Source organism: Struthio camelus, chromosome 13 (genome assembly GCF_040807025.1).
Source record: "Struthio camelus isolate bStrCam1 chromosome 13, bStrCam1.hap1, whole genome shotgun sequence".
In the NCBI taxonomy this organism is placed as follows: domain Eukaryota; kingdom Metazoa; phylum Chordata; class Aves; order Struthioniformes; family Struthionidae; genus Struthio; species Struthio camelus.
Genome location: NC_090954.1, coordinates 13,495,001 through 13,516,089, shown reverse-complemented (window position 1 = coordinate 13,516,089; position 21,089 = coordinate 13,495,001). Strand labels below are relative to the sequence as shown.

The following is a 21,089-nucleotide window of genomic DNA, read 5'->3' as shown; positions in this document are numbered from 1 at the left end:
TGGCACATGCAGATACGGCACCATGCTGTGGTCAAAGTGCCTTTGTGTTTAAGGTCTCGGTGCTCCCAGCTGCAGTCTGCCTGTGAACGGAGCAGCTCGAGCTGTGGCTTCGCTCTTATGCTCTGTGGCCTAAACCACAGCACAGCGTTTCACTGCTGCTTTTCTCTTCCCGTTTGCGAAGGAGGAGGAGAGGCACCACGTTGAGCTGCACCAGGGCCGTTGCTGGGACTGAGCGGAGCTCGCAGGGAAGGGACAGCTTTCTCAGGAGCTTCAGCCCACTCATCACAACTAGTTTCATACCCAACGGCTACTTTCCTTGGCTTCCTGTGCTTGGAAATCCTGATTTTGCAGCCTTGCAAGAAGCAACTAAGCAAGCCGGACGTCCGTGATGACTGTCCATCCATCTGTTTCTCTTTGGGCCCATCCTGAAGGCTTTTGGCTCTGTAGGCTATCAGTAGATATGGATTGCCATGAAAATGCCCTGTGGTTGCAATGGTTGAAGCTTTTATGCCGAGGTCATCTTCCTGGGCTGCTGATGCTTCGGTCCCTTCTGCCCAGGGCTTTGGTCACTGTTTGACGAATTCTTCAGAGGTGAGATGCTGCACTGAAGTATTAAGGGAAGGATTTACTGCCTGATGCCTCGCATGCTTATTCAGCCTGAAGAGCATGGTTTAATACCAGTGTTCAGCAGCTGCGTAGCCTGCTGTCTTGAAATCACCTCGCAAACATACACTAAAGGAAATGAATTCTTCTCTATTTGATTCTTCTTTGCCTTCTCACAGTAGTAACGTGGAGCTGATCCAGCCCTCTCTGAGGAGGGAGGCGATGGGGATGGGGCGGTTGTCTTTACATCTGTACTGTGCTTGCATCTTGTAATGGCTCTTCCTCGTGGGCACCAGTGTTCTTAACTCTTTGAAGGTGTTTCTAGTTGCATTTTGGATTGCTACCTTAAAGAGTAAGTTCTTAATAAAGGCAGTAATTCAGAGGTAGATATTTAAAGAAAAGCTGTGCTCACTAGTTACTTTTTCATTTTCAAATCAAGCTGCCCTGTCTTAAGCTTGTGGTTGTCTCTTGAATAATGTGGTGGCATTAATCTTTCTGAGGGTGTGCTTAGTTTAGTGGTTTTCAGCTGTTTTAGAACTACAGTCTTCTAAACAGTTCCAACAAAGTGAAAGGGTTTCCCTGTAGAGGGAGTTTAAACCTATTAATAATAACTCGGTTAGCTTTTGTGCATCCTTTACAGGTAGCCCATGATTCCCAAGGGTTGCAGAGAACTGCTTAGGGACTGCTGGTGTGGACCAGTGCTGGGATGCTGGTAAGAGTACGTGCGAGATGTAGGAGGGATGGGCACTACTGGCCCAGCGCTGTGGTCCCACTGGGGACGAAAGTTGCAGGTTGGGCAAGGTTAGCTGCTGCTCTGTCTTGTCTGAAAATTCAGATGCATTGGCAAATGCCGGCTAATCAGGCCGTTCATTCAGGGTCTGGATAAGATCTTTCATTAGCCTTTTGTCGTCAAATGTGAAATGGGTGCATTCACGTGTGCTAACCTGTCCGAGTTAACACCTAGGGGTTTTGAGCTGAGCTCTAGGAAGCGTGCAGCTTCCCCTTCTGCAGCCGTTGCCATGAGGGAGGCTGTGAGCCTGGATATGCAAAGAGAAGTGTTTGAGCAAGCAGAAGTGTTCACGAATCGCTGAGCTAAGCAATGCAATTTAACATCGTGCCTCTAAATCCTAGTCCATCCAGGCTTAACCCTGAGAGCTTGCTTGCGTGGGGAAGTTGGGTTGGCGTGGCGATAGTGGGGTGATTATCTAGCAGTGGTGGCGCGTCTGGACCCTCCCAGCGGACACGGCGTTGCGGAGTGAGTGGCGGGGCATTGCTCCTCCTCTGGGGAGCCTGGGTCACGTCCCCGTCTCAAACCCCTCCATCATGGAGAGACTGGGCTCTGCAGATGTGCACTGTTTAAGTGTTGCTGAACTTCATCACCCCGTGACTATCTCAGATCCTGTCTGCTGGTCTCCGAGTGTCCTGGAAGGATATGTAAAGGCCACAGCATCACGTTTCTGTGCTTGGTCCAAATGACCAAAGAAGCTGAATCATCTCAGCTTGCAGCTCCCTCTTCTCCCTGTTAACGCTGCTGCTATTTGATGTATTTCAGCTTTTGTCATTGCTTCTTTCCCCTGTGCCCTCTGCCAGTCGAGACAGACTTTCCTGCTCCCTCCTGGACCTCACAGCTGGTGGGGCGAGGGGAGTGGGACGTATGCGGGACAGCAGGGAAAGCGGGACAGGACTCCTCCCTTATCCCCATAGCCTCACGGCATTTTGCTGGTGGTTAAAGGCAGCTGGGCCTGCAGTTCTGGGGGGGCACGAGGGGCTTCTGCCCAGGATGCCTAGTGGCAGGACCTTGCTTTGGGGGAGAGGTAGGAGTGGGATGCTGTTACTTTCCTCTTCCTGTGTTTGGAGCCAGCAGAATGGGACTGTCGCCATGAAGATGGGAGATGACCTGGGGTGTGAGGGGTGGCGGTGCCAGAGGTGTCTCTTCTGAAGGATGCTGGTGTGTGCAGTGACATGAGAGGACCTGGCCTGGCTGGCCCCCGGTGTGTGGGGCAGGGCTGCCAGGCAGATGTGTCTCTCTGGGTTGACTGTCAGCGTCTGTGTGTTACCGGCATCGTTGGTTTGGGGGTGCAGGGCCCTGCTTGTGCTGTGGGGAGCAGGTCTCGGGGTCTGTCCAGTGGGAAGGTAGATGCTGGCTCCTTCCCTCAGCCCTTTCCAAAGCCGTACAAGGAAGACCCGGCAGCGATTTCAACATCTGACTCCTCTTGGCCGTGCGGCACCCCTGTTTCTGAACTCTCATCCCATCTCTGGGCTGTGGTGTCCGGACAGTTGATTTCTTTGGCAGGAGGCATTTGTAAAGCACCTAATCTTCACGGCTGTCACCTGTGGCTAGACCTGTTGCAGCCCCCAATAAAGCAAACGGTGCCAGGCTTGTCTGCTGGGTTTGATCAGCGCTTCTCTCTCCTCTGGATCCATTTGCACTTCCTTGTTTATATTTAATCCTCTCATTATGCTCTAAAAAAATCCCTTTGGAGGTTAAAAGGAAAGCACTGCAGGCTGGTGACGGGAGATACTTCATCCCTTCTCCATCCCCTCCAGTGCCTCCCTGGTTCTTCCAGCTGGGAGGGACCAGCAGCTCTCCTTCCCTGCTGGGGTGGCCAGTTACCCTCCCGTATTCAGTTTCTAACAGTAGTTCTCCTCTTTTTGTTCTAGGAGAGAAGGATAAACAAGTCCCAAGAGGCCAATTAATGCAGGCAGGGCTGTTCCACCTCCCTTCCCGAGAGCTGCTGGCACTGCAGGTACCGGCTGGAGCAGAAAGGGATGGAAGCGGGAGCATGTGTTGGGACGGGGAGGCAGGCAGCTTGGAGGGTCTGGCTCGCCAAGAGCCCAGGGAGGGAGGTGGATGGTGAGCAAGGAGGCAGTGTTTCTCCTGGCCCGGCCCCGCAACCCCCTGGGGAGCGTTTAGAGCGGGGAGAGGCTCGCTGCCGGGCGCTGAGGACGGCTGTGATCGCGCGCCGCTGGGGAGGCAACGGTGCTGCTGGGCGGTCATCGCGGGAGGCTCGCCATGCACTCGGATGCGCTGTTTGAAAGTCAGGCACGTGCTGAGCAAATGTGTTAAAATTCGCCTGCTTTGCCTGGCTGTGGGGGCCATGCAGCAGCCTTTCCGCCTGCTGCACGGATCCTTCCCTGGCGTCCCAGGCTCTGCTCAGATGCTGCTCCTGCCGTGTCACCCTGGTGCAGGTTCCTCCGGCTGAGCCGGGCCTGCCTCTGCCTCGCCGGGGTGAGCGGCAGCGCGGTAACTCCAGGGAACGCGGCCTGCCCGCCCCGGCCTCTGGGCTGCACCGCTGCTGGGCTGTCTCCTCGCTCGCCCGTTCCCTCCTTGTGCCTCCCCAGGCCAGTGCCCTTCGCAGGGCTCTGCTGGCTAATTACTGAGTAGCTGGAGACCAGGCTCCAAAACCACAAGGACAGTGGATTTTGAAAAGGTCTTTAACTATTTTCTCCTTCCTCCTGCAAATATGTTGGATTTTAATTGCTGATAGAAAAGGGCTAGTGAGGCGGGATGGGGCTGGCAGCGAGACTGGCTGAAGCTGGGTACTTGAGGCGTTTGCAGATTAAAGCTGCCTCTCTCTGTGTTTGCATTAATGGCCTTCTTGCAATCCGAGCTATCTCCTCTGCAGGTTTGTTCCTGCTAGGGCAGGGCTGGTGAGGCCGGGCAGGATGTCTGTGCCCCAGCTTCCCCTTTGCGGCACAGATTGAGCGTGTGGTTCCCCCTCGGGGGTTTAGCCGGCTGCCCTGCCGGTGCCACAGAGATGCTGCCGTCAGCACTGCCGGATAAACACCTGCAGCCCTGTGAGACTGGCGGTGTGCTCGGGCTCTTGGCGCCTGCCCGCCCGCGTGGGCCGACCGGAAGTGGTTTCTGGTGGGTTTGGGTCTAAGCGGAGTCGGGGCTGGCTCCAGGCCTTCTGTTTTGAACCAATATGCACCAAGGTCCTCTCAAGGTTTCTGCACGGGGGATACTGTCTTATACTGGGCGTATAAGAGCTGGTAGGGACATGAAGCCAATCTGTCCCTGCAGAGGTACAGGGCAGGGCGAGGTGTCTTTGCTTTGCTCCCCAGGCTGCGGCTTCGCCGGCCCCGCAGCCGCCGGGTTGTGCTCCTTGCGGGCTCCATCTGCCCAGGGAGCGAGGGCTCGGCTGGCTCCAGCGGGGTGCTGCTAGCGCAGCCCGGGCTGACGCTCTCCAGGCTCTCCCGTAGCCTTTCCCGCTGCTTCCTTTGCTCCTCAAGGTCTTGCCCGCAGAGCTGCAGCTGCCCCCCGACTGGCATGTCCCGCAGGGACGCTGTGCGTGGAGCCGGGCAGGGAGGGAGCTGCTGGTACCTGGAGGTGAGTGCGGTGGTCACGTTTACCCCTTTCACCTCTGTGCAGCAAATCACCCTGTCCTGCTCCCCCCCTTGCACGCAGCTCCTTGCCCAGGAAGGAGATGGGCTCCGTGGTGAGGGGCGGCCGGAGGGGAGCGAGGTTTGCGTGGCTGGCGTTTCCCACGGGCAGGCAGGGTGGCGCAGCCCCGTGGGGCAGGGCTTGCTGGGGAGGCTGCTCCGATGCTAATTGTGTTTGTCAGGGCTCTCGGATTAAGAGTGCTCACACTAAGCCTAGTGATGGACTGCCGGCCGGCTGGAAACCAAGCGCGGGCAGCGTGCAGCGCGCTTCCTCGGGGGAGCTCTTTTTTTGTCCTGCTCCTCCTGCACCTGCACCCTTTCTTTTTCATAAGCCATCTTTTTAGTGCTTTGCTCTGTAGTCGCCCCAGGGAAAAAAAAAAATCAGCTGCATTTCAAAAGCCTTACTTGCACTGTCTTTGAGACTGGAAAGGCGAGAGATTTCCTGCGCTCAGATCTGCACGGTGAGCGGAGGCGGGTTTGTCAGACCTGCAGGGTCAGCCACAGGCGTGAGCACGGACGGCAGTGTGGCCGGGCCGGCAGGCTGCAGGGCGAAGCAGGGTCTTCTCTGAGCATGGGGGGATTTTTCCAAGAGAGGGTGGACGAGAGGTTGGCTTAGAGATAAAGGGAAAATGGCTTTTCCAAGGGCTCTTTCTCCTGTGGTCTTTGAAATGCAGCTCTGGTTGATGCCACTGGTCTATGTTACGGTACCTTGCAAATATCCCAGCTGTCTGTGAGGTATGGTGTTTCTGGGGGCTTGATGTCTGGATATGGCACTTGGGCTGCAGTTTTCAGTAGGTGTCTCTTAAATAACCGCTGTGGTTTTAAAAGGCACCTGAGCAGCTTCTAAAAATCAGGTTAAAGGAAGTTTGACTCCTGCTGTCACCTTGCCAGCTCTGATGGTTTTTTTTTTTTTTTCTATTTTACCATCATGTTTCCCTTTGTTTTAGAAATAACAGCAAAATTGTGGGTCTTACAACTTTTTCTGTTCTGTGCTCTTGGGTCTAAGCCCATGCTTGCAATGGGAACTGTCCTGCGCCCTCAAATGCATAAACAGGACTGTTCTCAGCTTTGGATCCCTGTGATCTTTTGCTTAGTTACTTCAGGTGGCTGCAAGTAACAGCAGAAATAAGTTCTCCTTTTACATTTTATGGTGTGTCCTCTCCCCGTGTATCAGTGGCAAAGTGCTCGCCGCCCCCCAGGGCTGTGGTGCGCCTTCCTTCTGGCAGGTGTAGCTGTCAGCTCTCCGACTGCTGCTTGTGGGTCAGGAGGTTTGTCTGGAAGTGGTGCAGACTGGTTGAACGTGACCTGGTCGCCCTGGCTTGCACCCGATGACCAGTGCGTAGGAAGGGTCCAGCGTCTGGCTTTATTGATGCGAAGGTGATGCCTCTGCACTGATGCTGTCTCTCACCCTCCTGCCTGGGTGGTGGTGGGTGCCCCCTGCCTGCAGCCTGCCGGGGAGGTGAAGGCGACGGGCTCTCTCGCTCTCCAGGGCCCGCTCGCGTGGGGAGAACCCTGAGCGGAGCATCCCCACCCCACAGCATCGCCCTGAAATCCTCCTTGTCCTCCCCCTGTTGCAGCTCCCGTTCCTGCCGCCAGCGGAGAAGTGAAGCTGGGTTTTGCCCTTGCAGCGAACCGGTAGAGCAGGATTCCTGCATGTTTTGAGCCTCCGCAGCTGGTTTCTGGGGCTGGAGCAGACGGGCGCTGGGGCGGGACGGCGGTCTCCCGCGGGTCCCGGCTGCACACCTGGCTGCGCCAAGGGTCCCGCAGGCACCTTGCCGCCGTGCTGGCGCGCTGCCCGGGAAAGCGTCACCTTAGCGCTTTAACTATGTGGCAGCCTTCCTCCCTGGGGAGGAGGAGAGACAAGTGGGGTTTTTTTGAAATCAGGAGGAAATTAAAGTGAGAAGCCTCACAAGCTATTTTTAGCACTGGTGGAGTGTTTTGGGAGTGAGAAGCGTGGCATGTCAGCCTGGCTGTTATCTTACGGGCAAAGGGGCGAGTGAGAAACCAACCGCGAAGCTGCTTCGTGCCTGGTGCACATCACTTACGGCCCTGCCAGAGGCTGACCGCGCGTGCAGCGGCGGGAGAAGGGGAGGTGCAGGGTGTGCGTACGAGATGTTTGCCCAGAGATCCCCTCCCTGGGGGCCAGATTTGGGAAGGGTTGAGGTTGGCCTGCTAAAGCGCCCATGAGACAGCGGTCTGAGGAGGCGCAGAGCTGAGCGAGCCTGTCTGCGCCGGCAGCGAGCAGGCTGTGCTGAGGAAGGGGCAGCATGTAGCATGCATGGACGTGAGCTGTTTTGCAACTTACTCAAATAATATTCCACTGCAGTAATAATAGCAATGGGTTTTGGCCGTGAAGAGGCCCACAGAGAGACGACCCCTGCCCCCAGGAGAGGGGGACAGAGGGTTGGGGCAGGCCGGACGGCAAGAAGGGACAGCTGTGACTCAGTAAGGCTGTGCTGCTGCCCGCTGTGCTGCTCCGCAGTGCCGCTGTGGGAGCTCAGAGCATCCTGGGTGCTCCTGGGTTTTGTGCAAGAGACCCCAGGGAAGGTTTCCAGAAGGAGATGCAGTGACACTGGTGCAGGAAGGCTCTTCCTTACCAGTCTGATTTGGGGCACCTTCTTGCTGCAGCCTCAATGCCTGTACTGGGGCTCCCTTGGGCTGACCCAGATTTGGGTGCTGGGAGCTTTCCAGGCCATGTCCACAGGAACTAGTGGCGCAAGCTGGGCTGCGGTCGAGGCCGTGCTTGCTGCCTTCCCGGCCGTGCCCTTGAGCAAGAAACCAAGTGACCAAACTCTGCTCTGGCTGGAGTCGCTTGTGCCATGCTTGGCCAGACCCTTGTGGATAGACGCTTAGAAACCTCAGGGCTTTTGTACATGAAAGGTCATCTTGCATGAGGGCCGTCAGGTAGCTGACTCATGTATGAATATGTGTGTGCCACAAAGAGGTGGAAAATTCCAGCTAAGAATCAGACCTCTATTTTAACACACCTGATGACTACCTGATTCTTACCTGATTAACACAGCCTGATTATTACATACTGCACAGAACCATAATTAAAAGTTCTTAAAACAAGATGGACTAATGAAGCCCCTTGGAAATCCAAGGTGATACCCCTGTAGGGCCCCATTCCCACCACGTCCACACTCTGTCCTGTCTCTGTTGCAAACGATTTGAAGATAGATGTGTAATCTTGCCTGTCAGCAGCCATCTCCGTTCCTGCCTCTCCATGCACTGACGTTAAATCTGCTGGCTGTCACTTCCTCGCCTGTAGTCATGGGAACTTGAATGTCAGTACCGAGGGCTTGCGACTGTCGTGCAGGAAGGAGGGTGGGTCTGTGAGTATTACCGTCCTAACTGATGAAAGAAGTTGAGGAGGAACAGGATGGCACATCCAGGATGCGATGCTTCATAAAGGGTTCCCGGCTCTTCATTTCCTTAGGGACGGATAATCAAGGAGAGAGCCTCTCCCTGCACACATACATCTATAAAAGCAAAGCGTGCACATGCCCCTTGTTTAAGGGTGTTTAATGGTTAAAACAGGTCTGATGAATGCCGTAGAGATTATAAGTGCGTTATTAGTGTGTGTTTCTGCAGAGGAATTTGCTCAGAAGTGTTGCTTCCCTTCTCTGTAGTGCAAGATCTGGCAGGGATGGATGGGAGGGTTTGCACGGAGCTGGCAGGAAGGTCGCCTGAGGTTGTGTCCAGCCTTTGAAGGAGATGAGGAAGCTACTGGGCTGTGTGTTGTCAAGAAGAGCATCGCTGGGGCCTGCCTGGCACACGGGAAGGCCATGTCCTTGCAGGAAATGTTTGGCAGCCAGTTCTCTTGCGGCTGTGGAGCTGACTGTGCCTTTGGAGAAGCGATTCTTCCTCTCGCTTCCCTTTGGCAATTTGCCCCATCCCCATGTGGGGATAGAGTCATCGTTTGTGGGGAGCTTTGGCATGCAGGGAGTGGTTTGAGGGGCACTGCAGAACAGAAAGGGGGTCCCTGGCATTAAAACAAGGTGGAACAAGCTCTACAGGGCCTACGGCAGAGGGACAAAGGGAGAAACTTGACCCCTGGCTGCTCTTATTGCTGGTCTTCTTTCTGAACCTTTCCATTCAGGGCAGCTCTCGTTCCCGTGAGATATGATACCTGGTGGCTGGGTTATTTGGCACGGGGCAGCTGGGAGTATCGCCTGTGTCTGCTCATCGGTCCCACGCGAGGATGCCACCAGCTGCGGGGACTCAGCTGCCCAAGGGGTTCATGCAGTGCCTGTGCTCCCACGCCCACCGGGAGGCAGGACCCCGGCCCGGGCACGCTCCAGGGCTCTTCACCCACTGCGCAGGATGGGCTGGGGCAAGAGATCTGCACGAGCGGCTGCCGAAGGATGCATGGCTGTGGCACGCGTCCCGAACTGCTGCAACACAGCGGGAGGTATCCAAGGGGTGGCATAAACCTGCTGGCACCGGCAGCAAGGAGACTGCATCGCGTTGCTGATGTCGGCACTGGCTTGCAGCCTCTGACGGCAGGACGTGCCCTCGACTCGCCAGGCGCTGGCAGAGGCCCTGTCTTCTGCAGAGTGGGCTACAAGGCCAGGGAAGTGAAAGCCTTTTGCTTCCAAGTGTTTCCCTAATACACATACAAACCTTTTGGCTTTATTTTTCGTTGTAAGCCTTTAAAGCTATTTGTGAGCGCTGATTACAAATCACTGCCTGCTTCTTGCTCGATTTTGGAGGCAGTCCCAGTACAGGAGTCCCAGCGGATGCTGGATTTTCTGTAAGAGTGGCGTGTGGCGTGCATGCACCGTGCCGCACTTGGGCTGCCCCTGTGTTTTTGCCCCGCTCATGTGGGGACAGATGGACCTGGAAAACCGTCCTGCCCCAGATTCCTACCTGGGATGTTCTCCTCGAGGGGCTGAACATCCAAGAGGGATGTTGTTCAGGGCCTGGCCCTGTTGAGGTGACGTGTTGAGCGATGCAGCGGAGGGAAGGTATAAGTGAATTGGGGCGGGAGCAATCGGGGCAGGGCAAAGCAAGAGCCCGGGCGGGGATGAGCGGAGCCTGCCGTCTCCGCGTGGGCCGGGGTATGCTGCGTTGGCACGTTGGTTGTCTGAAGCCTCCGTCGCTGGGATGGGTTAGGTGTTCCTGCAGCGTGCAGGTCGGGAAAGCAACGCGATGCCGCAGGGCAGGAAGGAGGAGGGTGGCGAATCCCATGTTGAGGAGGGAAGCCCCACGCTCCCCTCGCTCCCTGGGCCGAGGAGCGAAGGCGCGTGGTCTCTTGCCCCTGGCTGGGGATTGTACACCTGTAAAAAAATAAAAAGGGATTTGAAAAAAAACAAGCAAGAAAGGAAAAGCAGCAGATGCTCTCTGGTCCTGGCATGGCGCGGCGCGGCCGTGCTGGCGGGTGGCAGAGGTTGTCATCGAGTCTGGCTTCTTCCTCCTGGGAAGTAGGACGGGGGCGTCGAGCGGGCCCGGCTCGAGGCAGGTAAGGGCAGGAACGACGGGATTGCTCTGCAGAGCAACGCGTAACCCGTGTTACTTGTCAGCCGGCAAAGCTTCCTCCCGTTACTGTCCGGATTATATTTGTACAGCAGGCGGGGGCTGGCGCCGCCCCGCCGCGGCCGTGCTGCGCGTGCGGAGCCTCCCTCGCCCTCCGCTGCCGGCCGCGCAGGGAGCGGGCGCCCGCCGCGGCTCTGGCCCGCTGCCCGCCCCCTTCCAAGGGGCACTGGCGGGGCGGTGGTGGCGGAGGACGGCGCGCAGCCTCCGGCAGGCAGAGGCCGGGTGGGATTGCAGAGCGGGGACGGTCATCGGGGGCGACGCCAGCGGGAGTCACGAGGAGCTATGAATAGGCCTGACCCGGGCCGAGGCGCGAGGGGGCCAGCGGCCGGGCTGCCCTTTCGGGCTGTCTCTGGGCAGGTTTGAGCCGCGGGAAGGGCCGGGCAGAGAGACGGCGCTCTCCTTGGCGCAGCCGGGACGCCGGCGCTCTATTTTTACCTCTCTCCCAACGGCGTTTAACGCCTCGCTTGCGCAACCCCCTTCCCGCAAGGCGGCGGCGGCGAGGCAGCCCAAGCCCGCGCGGCCGCAGCCCCCGCGGCGCTCGGCCGGGGGCTCTCCGCCGCCGGTGCTCCTGGCAGGGCCCGCGCCGCCCTGCCGAGGCGTCTCGGCGGCGAGGAGCAGGCGTTGCTGCCGGCGGTTTGCAGACCGGGCCGTGAGCCCCCACAAATGCACGCTCCCTGCCCTCGTGCCCACGGGGGGATTAGCCAGATTCGCAGGAAGGGAGATTCTATATATGTATCTATCTCTGTATTTTCTAATGTGCTGGCAGCATCAATATTTCCCTCCCTGAGGCAGCTTCACCTCCGTGCACATTTTTTTTCTTTTCTTTTAGTGGGCCTTTCAGAGCGAGGCGGGGGGAGAAAAAAAATTCCCAAGGTCCTTTCGGCTCCACGTGGGCGCTCTCGCTTGCCTTGGCCTTTCCCTCAGAAGAAGGCTTTGTCTCGGTGACCTTGGCTGGAATTTCCCCCCTTGGCCCGTGGCTCGGCCTCGTGGCTTCCAGCTGGCCGGCTGCCCGCGTCCCTCCCCTGCGACCGTGCATATCCGCCGTAATGTTTATCCCGGGTTGCCGGAGGGCCTTTGCAGGGGACGGCGCTTCCCCCAGCGTCCTGGGAGCCCGTCGCTGCCCGCAGCGTGCCTTCCTTATTGAGTACAGCCGTGTCGCCCCGCGGAGGGGTTCTGGCCAGATGCGATGCCGCTCTTGGCAGCGTGGGAGTAAATTTGGAAAGCTTTCCTTTCGTTTCAGTGCTTCGCCCGGTGTAAATGAGACTGCAGTCTGGCCCAAAGAGTTTGTCTCGCTCTCCTTTTGTCTGTGCCCTTACTGACTGTTTGACTCCTACATAACACAGTGATTTTGCAGAGCTGGGGCAGGACAGGCCGGAGGGGCTTTGCTCGGGGTGGGACAGGACTCCTGTTGCAGCTCTTACCCCGGGAACTGCCCCGGGGCCGGCAGTCCCCACGTAGCAAGGGTTTGAGGGCTGCATTTAGCCTCGGTCGCCACCTCTGTGTATTGCGGGTCTCTAGCCGCTCGGGAGAGGTTGCTGAGATAGCCCGAGGCTGGGCTGAAACGCCCCAGTGAGACGCGGCCCGGAGCAAAGGCTCGGCTGCCTCCCGCGCCAGGCGGCGGTGAGCGCTCGCCGGTCCGTGGGGACCGCCCGCCCTTGCGGGGAGCGAGGCTGGGCCTCTCCGTCCTGCAGTCAGCATCCCCCCGTGCTCCGCTCCGCTGGGTTACGCGCTGGTGGTGCGAGCACGGGTGACAGCGGGTTCGTAGCACCCTGTGCTGAGCTCCAAGTCCCCGTCCCCCTCGCTTCCAGCCTCCTCCTTCCTCCTGCCGCGGGAGCTCCAGCCCCGATGTCTTCCCCTCCAAAGTCCCCTCTGCTGTGTCCTCACCCAAAACACAGTGCCCGGCAGCGGGACGTTGTGCCAGGTCATGCCGGGCCACGCGGGGAGGCAGGAAGGCGAGCTGGGAGCTGGCGCGTCGCTGCCGCCCCGCGCACAAAGCCACCCAGCCCTGCACGCCGTCAGCGCATGGCGCGGCACGGCTCAGTGCACCCTGCAAATTGCTCAGGGGGTGCACGCCATCCTGACCCATCGCCCGCGGCTGCTGGGAGGCTGTTGGTTTTGTCCCGAGGCTCGGGGGCTCTGCGAGCCAGGCTGAGCCGGCCCCGTGTCTTGCAGTTGCTGAAAGGGGCACCCGGCTGCTCCTGCCACTTTCCTTGCAGCAGTCTGGCTCTTGCTGGATGTCCCGCTGAGCCGGCTAAACTAGAAGGAAATGAGCCCAGCGAAAAGGCAGGGGAGAAAGCGGATATTTTGTGAGTTCAGTGCACTTGATGAGGGATCAAACGAGCGCTCGAGCCCATGCAAAATAAAAGGGTGTGGGCTGCACACTTGCAACGGGGAAGGGAGGAGCAGGACTTCTTCTCTGGCAGCAGCTGTTTGCTAGAAGGACTCAGCTGCGTTGTGGAAGGATGAGGACTCGCGGGTACATGGGGGCTCGGCCAAAGCACCAGCACCCCGACTAAGACGCCAGTGGTGCTGCTGTGCCCTGGGCGTGCTGAAGCTGGTGTCTGCTGGCACATGGGCACGTGCAGGCACTCCCTGCCCCGTCCTCGGCACCGCCGGGAGCTCGAGGCGCTCTCGTTGCAAGTCCTGGCACGCAGGCGAGCTCACCGAGGGATCTGCTGGAGTGATTGCGCTTGCATAAATAAAAGCTGCGGAGCCGCACGGCATCAGTGTTCAGAGCGTAGAGATATCAAAGCAAGCCCTCCGTCCGGGATCGCTCCCGCGCTCACAAGCTCTTCTCTCTCTTGCAGGGCACGGAGCAGCGTTGCAGGACAGAGGCAGCCCGGGGAGCTGCCATGCCCGCGCGCCCGCTGAGAGACGTGCCGACGCCGCCCTCCGCCCCCTCGCCCCTCTGAGGCCATGGTGCTGATCCCGGGATGCTGCTGCGGCGATTTCGGCTCTGAAAGGGGACTCTCAGTGGATTTGCCATGGTGACATGAAGCAGACAGCGAGGGACACCGGACTATTGGAAGGGAGAGAGCCTGCACATGCAGCCTGCTAGTATTTTAATTTATTATTAGTATTATTATTCAATTTTACTTTACCTTTTTTTTAGTTCCCCTCCCCTGGAGTTTGAAAGGGGAGGGGAGTGGGCAAGGGAGAGGGGCCTGAATCTGCTCTGTGGATGCAAGGATGACTGTGGTGGCGAGGGTCCGGAGGAGTATCCGACAGGTATCTCCGCAGGTTGTGTTGCTGCTGCTCTTTGCCTTCTGCCTGCTCAGTGTTTTCGTCTCTGCGTATTATTTATATGGGTGGAAAAGGGGCTTGGAGCCCTCTGGGGATGTGCCGGGGCCAGACTGTGATGAACCCAAGGTCGCCCCCTCCCGCTTGCTGCCACTGAAGGCCCTCAAGGTGGCCGATTCCTCCCGCACGGACCCCTTGGTGCTGGTGTTTGTGGAAAGCCTCTACTCTCAGCTGGGCCAAGAGATTGTGGCCATTTTGGAGTCGAGCCGCTTCAAATACAGGACAGAGATCGCCCCGGGGAAAGGGGACATGCCCACGCTCACCGACAAGGACCGGGGACGCTTTGCGCTCATCATTTACGAGAACATCCTCAAATACGTCAACCTGGACGCCTGGAACCGTGAGCTGCTGGACAAGTACTGCGTGGAGTACGGCGTGGGCATCATCGGCTTCTTCAAGGTACGGGGCCGGGGCCGGGCTGGAGCACGGGGGTGGACCGATCCCCTGGGCGGCGGGTGCCTTGCCCTCGCAGAGAGCCTGGGTTTGTTTCTGAGCATCCAGCGTGCCCCCGTGCAGACGAGGAAGTGCGTGCAGGGCTGAAGCGTTCAGCAAGGGCCCAGGGCGGCTCGCGCGGGGCGAGAAGGTGCTGCCGGCACTGCTGGCTTGGTGGCAGTCAGAAGCCGTGACAGCCCCGAGGCTCGGGAGGTCACAAGGGGGCCGGGGCACGAGGAGGCTGAGCCGGGAGTTTTGCGCCCCAGAGGCCGGGGGACGTCTGTCCGTCCGTCTGTCCTTCCCCTTGGCGTTTTGAGCCTCGCATGTCTTAGCACTCGCTGCTCCACGAGGAGTCTGCTTTCTGAAAGGCCGCCGCGCTCGGGCTGCGGGGGAAGCACAGCTGGATTCCTGCTGGGCACTGTGGCACTTCGGAAGCCGCTTTTTTTGCATCTGGTCCCTCTGTTTCCTCCCCGCAGTGCTGCTGCCCTGCGTGACTTTGCGCCCCAGTGGGCCTCTGGGGCAAACGGCGCCGAATCCACGTGCTCAGTCCGGTTATTTGTAATTTCCCCTTTTGCAGCAATGACCCTCGCTGGGGTTCGCCGAGTGCTCGAGCCAGTAGAGGGGCCAAGCCCAGGCTGGTGTAAACAAGAGGCTCCTGATGGGAGCCCACATGGCTGCAGGCGTTGACATCAGGATTGTCCCGCTGCAGGATCATAAATCTATATTTCATGAGATGCTTCCAGTCCTGGCCGGGGAGGGAGTGCAGGGAGCGCAGGAACAGACGGGGAGGGAGCCCGGCCGCCGCCGCCAGCCTGGGGAGCGCCGCACCAGCAGCTGCGCGCCGGCGGCAGGGCTTGCGGGGCCCGCTCTCGCCTCCGAAACCTGCCAGCGAAGGAGGGAGCGCTCGGCGGAGCGGCCGCTGGCCCCCGCCCAGCCTCTGCAGCTGTTTCCAAAAGGCCTCGCGGCCCAGGGGAACGGGGGCCCTCGTACGCGGGTGAAAGGGCTCTGACGGAGGCGCCGGGCTGGCACGCGAGGAAATGCCTGGGGCCTCTCCGAGCCGCTGAGCAGGCCGCTCCCCGCGGACGCGCGGCTCGTCCCCCTGCGCGAGACGGGAGCGCGTGCCACGCCGGCTGCCCGACACCAGAGCCCTTCTCTGGAGCTCGCTGCAGCAGGCGTTGGCCCCGCGGGTGTGAGGGGTGGGGGCCGCGTTGCCTGCTTGGCTAAGCCCTCCGGAGCCTGCCGCCCCGTCCTCAGCTGGCCCTGGGGGCTGTCGGCTTGCGTGCAAGTTGTGGGTCGGGAAGGGCGACTTGCGGAGTCGCTGCAGCCTCCTGCCCTTTCCCATGCGCGCTGTGGTCCGGGATCCCTGCAAGGCAGCATCTGCGCCCGCTTTGGGGTTTTCAGAAACGTTTGGGGTCTTTTTCCGACTGAACTGTTCTGCCTGCCCTTGCCCTTCCCAGGGTTCGCAGCCCAGTCGACCTTTGCACGCTGGATGTGAGTAAGGACGAATGTCTGCCCACATCCAGGTGTATGAAGAGTCTGCTGGTTTTCAGGAACCAGTGGCCAAGGGCAGCATCTGGAACGATCTTTTGGGAAAGACCTGGAGTGCTGGTGCCTCCGCGCTCTGGCAGTGGAGCTGGGGGAAGCTCCCGTGTTAAGTTGTTGCAGGAGGAATGAATAATGCTGGATTTGCAGATGACTGCAGGCAGGGGAGGCCGGCATGTTTGGGAGAGGAAGAGAGGAGGGAGCCTGCCAGTCCAGAGCATGCACACCTGGGCCAGGGCAAGAGCTCTCCCTGGAGGAGGTGATGAGCTGCTCCTTCCCTCACCCTGCCCATTTATCCCCTCTCTGGTGATCCCCTGCCTGGGTTATGGTGTTTCTGAGCAGCTAGGCCACACGATGGGGTTGTTTGAGCACAGCAGTGAGAGGTGAGCCGGGAGGCATGAATAGAAAACCTGCTCAGCACTCAGTCTGTCTTTAAATGCCTTCCTCTTATTGCTCCCCTTGTCCTTGTCCTTTGTTCACGGCATCTCTTCCTCCCTCTAGTCCTCCTGATTTAGTCTGCCTTTCTCCCCTTTGCAGGCCAATGAGAACAGCCTGCTGAGTGCTCAGCTGAAGGGCTTCCCGCTTTTCCTCCACTCCAACCTCGCACTGAAGGACTGCAGCATCAACCCCAAGTCGCCCCTCCTGTACATCACGCGCCCCAGTGAGGTGGAGAAGGGAGTGCTCCCAGGAGAGGACTGGACCGTCTTCCAGTCCAACCACTCCACCTACGAGCCAGTCCTCCTGGCCAAGACCAAGTCGGCCGAGTCAATCCCACACATGAGCGTGGACGCAGCACTGCACACCACAGTGATGCAGGACCTGGGTCTCCACGATGGCATCCAGAGGGTGCTTTTTGGCAACAACCTCAACTTCTGGCTGCACAAACTGGTCTTTGTGGACTCCGTCTCCTTCCTAACAGGCAAGAGGCTCTCCCTGCCCCTTGACCGCTACATCCTGGTGGACATCGATGACATCTTTGTGGGCAAGGAAGGCACTCGCATGAAGGTGGAAGATGTCAAGGTACTGCTGTTACATCCTGGGCGGATGGTGGAAGATGCATGGGGCTGGGGCAAGGGCTGGGAGATTGTGCGTGATTCAGGGTGCTCCTGACTCCAGGCAAGAGTTCTCCTGCCCTCAGAACATCCTCTGGCAGTGGGAACCCCTTCCCTGGGTGTTGCTGCAGCAGCCCTCTCTGAACGTCTCACGGGCTCTCCTAGCCCTGGCCTGTGCTTTGCTGCAGGCCTGCTGGCGGAAGCTCTCTCCCGCTGAGTGCTAAGAATGTCCTTGCCTTCTCTCTTCCTGTGTCTTAGGCGCTGTTTGACACTCAGAATGAGCTGCGCACCCACATCCCGAATTTCACATTCAACCTGGGATACTCAGGGAAATTCTTCCACACAGGTAAGGAGCACGTCACTTCAGGCATCTCTGATGCCATGCTCAGCACAACAGCTGCGTTGCTGTGAGTAATGGGGGCATCAGTGTGTTATTGCTGATGTTAGAGCAGGAACTGGTGCTCAAACAGACCAACAGTGGGGCTAGAAGAGGGCCCCCAGGCTGAAAGCCTCTTTCTGATGCTGAACTCCCATCACGGATGTGATGAATTGTTGCAAGGGAAGGGTCTGTGCCCTGCTGCTGCCTTGGTCTCATGCCCACCCAAACTGTCAGCAGTAGCCATACCGGCTGGTTGTGGATTGACTCCCCAGGGTGCCTAGTGACCCCCACCATCATTGGCTGCCAGTTGATCACAGAGGGGAGGTCTACCTCTGTGTAGAGATCTCTCTTACCATAGAGCCACTAATGCTCTCGAGGTTTGCAGCCTGGCTCACCCACAGCCTGTGGCAGTCAGAGAAGGTAAAGTGAGTATTGCTGCCCCTTTGTGCAAGCGTGGGAGGGAAGGTGGGAGATGTGAGGCTGCCCTGAGCTCCACAGAGAAGCTGGTCAGATGTACTGAGGGATCCTTCTCTCCTCAGCAGCCTGTTGCTCACCTCCTGGCAGGTAATGGGCTGCTGTGTCACGTTAGAGGCCTCCTGCTCGCACTGCCCTCTGCAGAGGGCCAGATTTAACAGGGCCTGTGGCAGCCCAGGCGAGCAGGGGCTCGAGCTTCATCCCCTGGATAAGGACCAGGGGATAAAGATGCTCCTGGTCTCACGGTGTGACTCCAAATTTCTGAGAAGTTTGGGAACAGTTTGCATGCTTGTGAATTCAGGCCAGCCTCGAGGAGCGAGGAGAAGATTGCAAAACACCAAGGCCAGCCTAAGTAGGCTGGAAAGCCAACAGCCTGCTCACCAGCCGGAGAGCACGATGAGGTCTCCACGAGGTGGCTCTCTTCTAGGAGCCTTCCTGGACCCTGAGAGAGCCCTTTGCAGCACTTAGCCCATGTCAGTGTCCAGGCTGGCAGTGCCTGCGCCCTCCCCTCTGCCCGGGGTGTTCACGCGCTGCCGTGACGCAGGCGTTAGCTCTGCGGCTCTGCCTGCCTTGGGGTGACGGTGGGGGTTGACTCCACAGGTACCGATGCTGAGGACGAAGGCGACGACCTGTTGCTGTCCTACGTGAGGGAGTTCTGGTGGTTCCCACACATGTGGAGTCACATGCAGCCTCACCTCTTCCACAACCAGTCAGTTCTCGCAGAGCAGATGACCTTAAACAAGAAATTCGCTGTCGTGAGTAAGATGCCGCCTGCGGGGGTCATTGGCATGGGGGAAGAACGGGAGATGGGGGAGATAAAGAGGCTTTCGTAGGCTGAGAAATCAAAGGCAGTGACCTGACCTCCTGCGGTCCCTTGGCTTGTTTCTCTCTTCCTCAGACAGAGCAATAGTTCCCAGGGGAGTCGGGTAATGATCTCTATTTGCCGGAGCAAAGGGAGCTGGTGATGTTAAGTCATGTCCCCTTGGTGCCCTTCCCTGTTCACCTGCTTTGTGTGCATAATTGGGGATGTCCTGCCACTGCGATGCCTGCGCAGCGCGACCTCTCAAAGGAGCAGTCCCTGGAGCCTCTCTCCATGTGTCACTGCCTGCCGTTCCTGCGTAGGAGGCTGCCTTGCAGGCTCCCGCGGATTAGGAAAACGATGACAAAGAACGTCCTAAAGAACGGCAGCAGTGAGTTGTTTGAGCGATGTGGAGAGGAGGCGTCCCTCTCGCACAAGCCAGCGTTACCCTGCGGAGAGGCAGCAGGGGATGACGGCAGGGCTCGGAGATATGTCACAGGAAGGCTGTGCTCAGGGCTGTGCTTGGAGCAAATCGCTCTGCGGAGCATGCAGATACGTTGGCTGGGGTTTGAAGGACAGGTATGAGGAAAGCCTGAGGAAATCTCCCCCTCCTGTCTGCTTGGGTATAAATTTGTAATGGGGATCTTTTGAGGCTTGGAGCTCAGCACCCTGTGTTTGTAGCTTTCTGAAAAAATCAGGGTGGGAAAATTCATGTATGTGCTAGTACTCTGATCAAAAAGATTTCTGCACCAGCCATCGTAATGCTGTGGTAGTGAATTCCCCTGGAGCCCGTTTAATGGAGGACCACGTCAGCACGTTGCTCTACTCTCAGTGTATTGCTACAGCCGTACCTGCTCATCTCCAGCGTTGTACGGATAGATGCAGCCACTTGCTCTAGGACTGTGTTAGTAGGGATACAGCCATTCAGTGCTCTGCTCTACAAAATGAAGTAGTCGCGTGGGTCTATATGCTGGGTTTTAACCAAGCCTGAGGTTTGATGGTTAGCCTGCTGTGGTTTGATGCTGCACTGAAGCTGGCTGATGCAGGAGGGTGGAACCGGGTCAGAAACGCTGTGGCCCTGTGCTGTGAAGCTCTGGCTGATAAAAGCTCCCTCTGCAGGTCAAGTTGTTGAGGGACTCGTTTGCTTTATAAGGGCGAATTTTAGGCATGGTTAGGTGTCATCAGTCCTCTTTCAGCCTGGATAAAGCCAGCATCAACTCCAAATCATGCTGTGACTGACTGATTTGTTCACACCTGTCTTGCATCCAAGCCCGGTAAAGCCAGACCCAGCAATAATAATCGGGTCCATGGCCTAAAAGGTGGATGGATCATCAGGCTAACTTGAATTAATTGTCTGTTAACTGGAGGTGCTTAACTAGAGATAGATCAGACCATCCCTACTTGTGCTGGGAGAGACAGGCAGGTGTCCAGCTCAGACTTTCCAGGGTGTTTCATATCTACAGACAGGAATCAATTTACAGTCCTATATAGATGTATCGACCCGCTCTCTGACAAAAAGCTTTGCTGCCGTTGTTTTGTTGATGAAAGTAGAAATGGCAGGGACGAGTATGGTCCAAGTGGAGTTGAGGAGCGAGTGTCCACCGAGCACATCTGGTCCTGGGCTTCCCTTTCTGGAGACAATCCCAGTTAGGAGAAGATACTTAGAGATAGCTCTGCCCTGGTTGCTGTCCAGAGACACGAAGAGACTATCTGTAGTTGGGAGCGGACCATCCCTGGGAGTGTCTGAGTCAAGCTGGGAAGTCACAGGTTCTGAGGTCTCTGTGGTCACCCACTCCCTGCTCTCTTCTCCACAGGAACATGGCATCCCCACTGATATGGGGTATGCAGTGGCCCCCCACCACTCGGGTGTGTACCCTGTCCATGTGCAGTTGTACGAAGCCTGGAAGCAGGTTTGGTCGATCAAAGTCACAAGCACGGAGGAGTACCCCCACCTGAAACCTGCTCGCTATCGCCGTGGCTTCATCCACAATGGCATCATGGTAGGTGGCCAGGTTTTGTCTCTGATGCTTCTCTCCTGTCTCCCCCACCAGAACCTCCATGGGTGGTTCCTGGATAGCTCAGCTGCTTTGTCCCCAGCTGGAGGAGGTTGTTGGTTTGAGGGGACTGTGTCCACCTTGGTATTTGTTAGTCCTGCCACATGGGAAGTTGTTGCAAGGAGTGGCTTTAGTGTGGCTTCTACATCTGCCCATCTCCATCAGAGAATATTTACTCAGGGACTGGTTAGGGGCAATGGAGCTGATCCTGACCTCTGAGGGACTGAGGACGCTGGGACCATTTTTAGTTTGAGGGGAGGAAGAGGATCCAGCCCTGGACTCCTGGAGCAGGCTGTGTGGCTGTTTTATTGCTCTGATTCCTTTACCTACTCCAGACTTGTCTTTCGCCTCCACCAGGTGCTGCCCCGGCAAACCTGTGGCCTCTTCACGCACACCATCTTCTACAACGAATACCCTGGTGGCTCCACTGAGCTGGACAAAATCATCAATGGGGGTGAACTATTCCTGACTGTGCTCCTTAACCCTGTGAGTACTGCCAGCCGGGCACCCACGGACAAACAGGCAGGCGTCTC

At 57.9% G+C, this 21,089-nt stretch overlaps 1 protein-coding gene across 4 annotated transcripts in view; it reads left to right on the top strand.

The window, feature by feature from the left end:
• Positions 1-21,089, top strand: part of NDST1 (N-deacetylase and N-sulfotransferase 1) — a 40,836-nt gene that overhangs the window by 11,525 nt on the left and 8,222 nt on the right. Inside the window, exons 1-8 of one of the 4 annotated variants that reach the window (XM_068959986.1) lie at positions 182-591; positions 3,265-3,350; positions 13,332-14,223; positions 16,336-16,818; positions 17,109-17,196; positions 18,304-18,458; positions 20,317-20,502; positions 20,914-21,042. In XM_068959986.1, the coding sequence (XP_068816087.1) occupies positions 13,714-14,223; positions 16,336-16,818; positions 17,109-17,196; positions 18,304-18,458; positions 20,317-20,502; positions 20,914-21,042 (1,551 nt within the window). In that variant the 5' untranslated portion in view covers positions 182-591; positions 3,265-3,350; positions 13,332-13,713. Of the gene's footprint in view, positions 1-181; positions 592-3,264; positions 3,351-13,331; positions 14,224-16,335; positions 16,819-17,108; positions 17,197-18,303; positions 18,459-20,316; positions 20,503-20,913; positions 21,043-21,089 lie in introns of those variants that run through there. The other 3 variants (XM_068959983.1, XM_068959987.1, XM_068959985.1) reach the window with 3 other exon arrangements.